Source organism: Orycteropus afer, unplaced genomic scaffold (assembly GCF_000298275.1).
Source record: "Orycteropus afer afer isolate SDZICR_OR568_19922 unplaced genomic scaffold, OryAfe1.0 scaffold00107, whole genome shotgun sequence".
NCBI classification, from domain to species: domain Eukaryota; kingdom Metazoa; phylum Chordata; class Mammalia; order Tubulidentata; family Orycteropodidae; genus Orycteropus; species Orycteropus afer.
This window is the reverse complement of record NW_006921694.1, coordinates 4,716,739-4,723,297: the sequence shown is the minus strand read 5'-3', so window position 1 is coordinate 4,723,297 and position 6,559 is coordinate 4,716,739. Positions and strand designations below refer to the sequence as shown.

At 33.4% G+C, this 6,559-nt stretch overlaps 1 protein-coding gene across 1 annotated transcript in view; it reads left to right on the top strand.

Moving 5' to 3' along the window:
• Window positions 1-6,559, top strand: part of HOMER1 (homer scaffold protein 1) — a 100,221-nt gene that overhangs the window by 83,739 nt on the left and 9,923 nt on the right. The window contains exons 6-8 of the mRNA XM_042781329.1: window positions 934-1,090; window positions 5,267-5,377; window positions 6,008-6,088. Coding sequence (XP_042637263.1) covers window positions 934-1,090; window positions 5,267-5,377; window positions 6,008-6,088 — 349 coding nt within the window. The remainder of the gene's footprint in view (window positions 1-933; window positions 1,091-5,266; window positions 5,378-6,007; window positions 6,089-6,559) is intronic.

The window sequence follows — 6,559 nt, the reverse complement described above, 5'->3', positions numbered from 1 at the left end:
TGTGATGTGAATGACTTATCAGACATAAAATGGTGATTAAAGAAAGCTATAAGCATCACTAGTTAATTAATGGGACAAGGATAGTAGAATTGCACTAATAGAAATAGACTACTCAATAATGAGAAAGAGAAACCACCTTTTCTTTCAAATGAAGCAATTCTTCCTTCATTGGAAAATTAAGAAAGGAATTATCAAGAGAGGGGTCTTCCCAACTAATTAAATTGTCTTTGTAATAGAAAATGGTCTTGATTGAGATACTTAACTTTGGGGTAACTTATGAAGTAGAACGTTAAATGAGGAAAAAAGATGATTGCTTTAGTTTTGTTCTATACGTGACCTTGGAATTATATCAGAAATTAAGTCATGAGTACCAATTCCTAGATGTGTAGCCTGTTGTATGATCTGAAATCAATTTCTTGCAGCAAATTTTTGTATTCTTGACATTTTTAAATGCAGAATAAAATTAAATGAATCAATCTCAAAAGAAAAACTACTTGTCCCATAACTTACTGACATTGAGGTTTCATTATGAAATGAAATTTTACTTCATGCTTTGATACTCTTAAAGAATATAGTACATTGTTAGCTTTTGTTTGTAGGCATTTTTCAGGATATAGTGTTTATATCTCAAAGGAAAATGAGTAGAAACCTCTATAGATGTCTGGGTCAGTCATAATGAAGATTGGAGCTATTCTACATTAAGCTTACAATTTTGTACTTTTTATATTTCTTTATATAAAGAAATATGTGCTAGGTTTACTTCACTAGGAATATTTCAGTGAAATATTTGTGCCTTTATTTTTTTCTTGGTTTGTTTTTGAAGCATTCTTGGACTATAAACCCTGTAATAGAACTGAGTACTGCTGTCCTTTCAAAATAACAATATTCAGTATAATGGATAGAATTTTCTTTCTTTCTTTCTTTTTATTTTAGTTCAGCCATCAGCAAACATTGGGAGGCTGAACTGGCTACCCTCAAAGGAAATAATGCCAAACTCACTGCAGCCCTGTTGGAGTCCACTGCCAACGTGAAACAATGGAAACAGCAGCTTGCTGCATATCAAGAGGAAGCAGAACGTCTGCACAAGCGAGTATGTTCAGGGCTGCTGTCCATAGGAATTTACGGCTAACAGGTTTCCTTATTCAGAAGAAATTTGCATATAGATTCAGCACAGGGACATCTTCAGGGAATATTCATTGGTTGTCAGAACATAGGGGTTGTATTATGTGGCTGTTTAGTAAAAACTATTTTCCAGTTTATGGAAATGAAGATTATATACCTTTCTGAGTCAAAAAGATCTGATTTTGAATTCTGATTCTTCCCCTGTTAGCTGTATGACATTTGTAAGTTATTTCCTTCTTTGAACTCAGTATTTTCGTCTATAAGCTGGGAATAATGCCATATTTTTATGTAAATGACATGTGTGTTATATGGCTTGTTTTTTGTTCTTTTTTTCAAACTGCCCAACTCCCTCGCACATTTGCTTCCTCTGTATGTTACATGTATGCACACGTTATTTCTATGGGTGCATTATTTTCAACAAAAACACTGTACATTATACGATTAAAAAAATTAGATGAGATAATTGATTGGCATGTAGTTGCATGGAGTCAGTAGTTGCTTTTATTCTTTTTATTATTGTTTTGTCAAAAAAGAACATAATTTTAAAAATGCAGGTAGAAACAGGAAATCAGAAATTTTAATGTACTCACATATTTCTAATTTTCAGCACTCTTCTTCCATTCCTGTAGATCTGAATTTCCATCAGATATCACTTCCTTTTCTGACTGAATAGCTTCCTGTAGCATTTTTTGAACTGCAGGTATACTAGCTACAAATTTTCTCAGCTTTTATATATCTAAAATGTCTTAATTTTACGTTCATTTTTTTTGAAAGATATTTTTGCTGCATATAGAACTGTAGGCTGACTGTTTTTTGTGTTTTTTTTTTTTTTCCCCCTCTTGCAGTCTTTAAAGATATCATTCCATTGTCTTCTGGTCTCCATTGTTTATGCTAAGAATAGTCTTCCTATTTTTTCTCTAAATATAATGTATCTATTTTCTATGGCTGTTGTGATTTTTTTTCCTTTGTCAAATTGTTTCCAGCAATTTAACTAGGAGTGTGGTGCCTCTGTATGGTTTTCTTTGTGTTTATGCTGCTAGAGGTTCACTGAGCTTGCTAAAACCTGTGAGTTGTTTTTTTTTTCCTTCCCTTTTACTCATAGTTGGAAAAATTTTATCCAGTATTTTGGCCAGTGTTTTTCCTACTCCATTATCTCTCACTTCTCTTTCTGGGATCTAATACAGTATTAGACCACTTGATACTGTTGTTAATATTGTTCATTTTGTTTTCTGTCTTTGCTCACTATGTGCAGTGATTTCCATCGGCCTGTCTTTAAGTTCACCAATCTTTTATTCTGTTGTGTTCAATATGTTGTTGATCCTATTGAATTACTTTTTATGATTTTCAGATATTATATTTTGCTATTCTAGAATTTTCTTTGGTTTTTTTTTTTTAGCTGTCTATATTTCTCATGAAATTTGTTCACTCATTTTCCTGTTGACTCTTCAGTGTTTATTTTAGTTATTTAATTTTTTTTTTTCTAATTCCAGGGTCTCATCTTTTGTGAGTCTGTTCCTATAGACTGCTTTTTGTCTTGACTAGATATTTAATTTTCCTGTTTCTTCATGTCTATTAATTTTTGATTACATATTAGACATTGTAGATGAGTTGTAGAGATTATAGATTCTGTTATCTTTCTCTGAATAGTGTTGAGTTTTGTTTCAGCAAGCAATTATATTATTTATGAATTACCTTGAATTTGTAGAGGTAGGGGCTTATACTTCATTAGAATTGGTTCATTTTAATGTTGCCCTTAGTCCTAGAGTGAAATCTCTTAGTCCTAGGAAATCTTTCTCTCTAAGGACTTTATCTTCTGGGAGTTCAGTGGGAAGCTTGAGATGTTTACCAAGATTCTCTACTTTGGCAGGACTCAAACTTCTGTCTTCTCTGTGGTAAGCATAGCTTAGCTTTTCAACTTTTCCCCATCCCATTGGATTCCTTGAGTTCTCACTGTGCATATTCAGTTAAGGAGTCAGCTAAAGATTTGAGTGGAGTCTACATGTATTTTAGGGCTTTCCATTTATACAATTCCTTCAATTTCCAGTGTCTCAGCTATTCTGATTGGTCCTAAAATCCTCAGGCTTTATAGTGTAATATGACTGTGTGTCTCCACTTAACTTCAAGCCAAGCAGCACACAGACTAGGCAGTGCCTTCTATGAAAAGAAGTGTAACTCTGTATTTCGTTCAATATGATGGCTTCCTTTCAGCTTATTGCCTGATTGGGCCACTCACCAGGACCTTCAAACGGTGGATTTTACACTTTGTCCAGCATTTGCAGTTGTTATCTGTGTGGGAAGGTAGGTCTAAAAAAAAAATACTCCATTGTTATTAGAACTAGAACCCCTACAAGGGATTTATAGTCTTTGTGGACAAAGAAAACTAGTATGTATTAAGCAATAAGAAAATAATTCCCAAGAGATTTGAGCACATATTCAGTTTTGTGGACCAAAGGATAGGAGAAACTTAAGGGCTTTAAGGAGTGGCTTTCTGGAGAAATTGTGTGCTGAGCTGAGTTTTGCATGCTTAGGTAAGATCTGATCATCTTCAGAATTGAGACAACATTCTAGTTAAGTCCTCAAGATGAATGTGAACATGGTTTGTCCTTAGAAGGAGACTTGCCTGCTTTTAGTTTGAAGTCCACATTGGATGTTTTTGGAAATAAGTCTGGTTAAATAGGGTAGGCCAATTTATGGAGGACCTGAGGGTTTAGATTTGAGTGGGGGAGTTACACAATGAAAGTTGAATATGTTTGCGGAATAAATACAAGTAGGCAAAGGTTATAATTAAATCTACTGGGAGACCATTGCTTTTGTTTAGGCCTATGTAATGAGAGTCTGTGCAAGGCTAGTAGTACAGGAATGAAAGGGAAAAAGTGGTAGAGGTAGAAGACAGTAATCAGATTTGGAAAATATGGAAAGGTTTCCTCTGATTAATAGACTAGCATTTACTATATATAGCCTAGTCCACCACAACATACTAAGAGCCTGATATGTGCAAAGAGCAGTGTTAAGGTGTGTATGTGTGTGTATGCACGCGTATGAATGTGTTTATGTTGACTTTTGTCTATGTTGCCCCTGTTTTTGGATGATAGGACTTTCAGGGACAATGCTTTTCTCTCTTCTGTCACACACACAAAAAAAATATATATTAGGTGCTCATTAGAAGTTATTACATTGTTCTTTGGGCCCACAATAACTCAATAACTTCTTAGTGACTAAATAAATGTTACCTTGCACCATAAGAGACATACTAATGTGAAGTCATTCCAATATAGGACAAATTAAGTTGTATTTTAAGCATTGTTTCTTCCAGAGTCTTTTACACTTTTTCATTGTATTTGAAAAAATTTACAGTTCTGCAAGGCAAGTTTTTAGAAACCACATTTAATTTGAAGGCTATGGACAGAGGAACAGATAACTATATCTTTTTTTTAAAGAGGTTTTCAGAGAAAACTTTTAAAGCAAACCTTCTTTATACACATTTTCTACTGTCATTAATCACTTAATTTAAGCTTTCCTAACCTTTCCATTACTAAGTCATGTAAGTAATTATTTCCTTTGATTTTTTTTCTTTAAGTTTATCTCTTTAAAGAATCTATTTATTCTTTCTGTCTTAATATTTCTTAATGTCTTAATATTTCTCAAAATTAATTGAGTTTATTATGTCTTAAGCAAGAAGTCCTTCTATCTTAGTTACCTAGTCCTGCCATGACACAAATAATCATAGAAGGGTAGCTTTAAAGAACAGAAATTTGTATTCTCACAATTCAGGAGGCTGCAAGTCTGAATTCAGGGCATTGCTCTAGAGGGTGGTCCTTCCTTGTCTACTCGCATCTGGTAACCCCTGACATTCTTGGAGTTCCTGGGCTTGTAGATGCGTCTGTCTTCATCATCTGCCTTCCTCTCCTCTGTATATTTATTTTTTTTTTTTTTTTTTATAATGAAGGATTGATGAGATTTAGTACCCACTCTGCTTGGGTGTGATCTTATTAATATAATTAAGAAAATCCAATTTCCAAGAGGATTATATCTATAGCTATTGAAGTTAGGATTCTGAATATATTTGGAGGAGGGGGACAGAATTTAATCCATAACATCTTTGAAACTGTCATTTAATTTAATTTGTTTTCTCATTTAATTTTAGGTGACTGAGCTTGAATGTGTTAGTAGCCAAGCAAATGCAGTGCATACTCATAAGACAGAATTGAATCAGACAATACAAGAATTGGAAGAGACACTGAAAGTGAAGGAAGAGGTATTTGCTGCTTTTTACTAATCTATAATCTACATAATGTAGGGTCTATGTCACATTTAAAGATAGATACTTATGGAAAAGTTGTGTGATTTTTAAGGATGAAATTTTCCTTGAGTGATATTAAGTGTTCATATTGACCTCATCCTTATTTTTGTTGTTACAAACTATGGTGATGATGAAATCAGGCTGAGACACTACCTATGTTGCCTTTATTTAAGAGCTGAATTTGTATGATCAGCCTCAAACCATTAGAGGTTAAATGCGTTTTACAAGCTGTTACTTTCTCTGATTTCCATTCAAAAGATTGAATATCCCAAGAGAGAATTATATCCACAAAGCTTGAAGCAATCTTAAAATGTCACTGAGTTCAGATTGTTGTTTCTGAGTAATGCTATACCCAAACTACCAAGTTAGACTTGCTTATTCCTTAAGATTATACTGAATTAGACAATACACTGATGAAGATGATTATTGGATGAATTCATCCTTCTTAAAGTCAAAATATATGGCTTTTAAAATCATCCTCTTTTCCATAGGACTGGGACAGAAGTTTCAGGGAAACATAAGGCCTTCCCTTTCCTTGATGTAGTTTAAATGTTGTTATTAATGACAGTATTCTGCCTTTTCTAGGAAATAGAAAGACTAAAACAGGAAATTGATAATGCCAGAGAACTACAAGAACAAAGGGACTCTTTGACTCAGAAACTACAGGTGAGCTATAACACATTTTTATTAATTTCTGCATAGAGAGGCATCAATCAAATCTTTCACATAGTAATGAGTTTTTTTCTGTAATTCCATTTTGTAGGTTCTTTGTCATTTTGCTTTTCCAAGACTTCTGATTCATGCTTAATCTTTGATATTTCAAAAGGTACTTGATAACTTCATCTGGATGATTTATAATCATCATAGATGGTCATTTGTAAGGGGACTTAAGTAAATTATTTTGAAAACTTCTGTTCTCAGCATAAAAATATCCCAGATTTAGAGAAAAATCCTCACATGGATCTCATTCAGTCTGTGACCTACACTCATTTGTTCTTTCCCACATTGAGAAGGTATCAGTTATAGCAATGTAATAGAATCCTAATAGCAATCCTAATAGAAGGAGCACAAATTAATGCTCATTTTCTTTCTTTAGTCTGATTAATATTACTCACTTTTTTCTGCATAAATAGCATG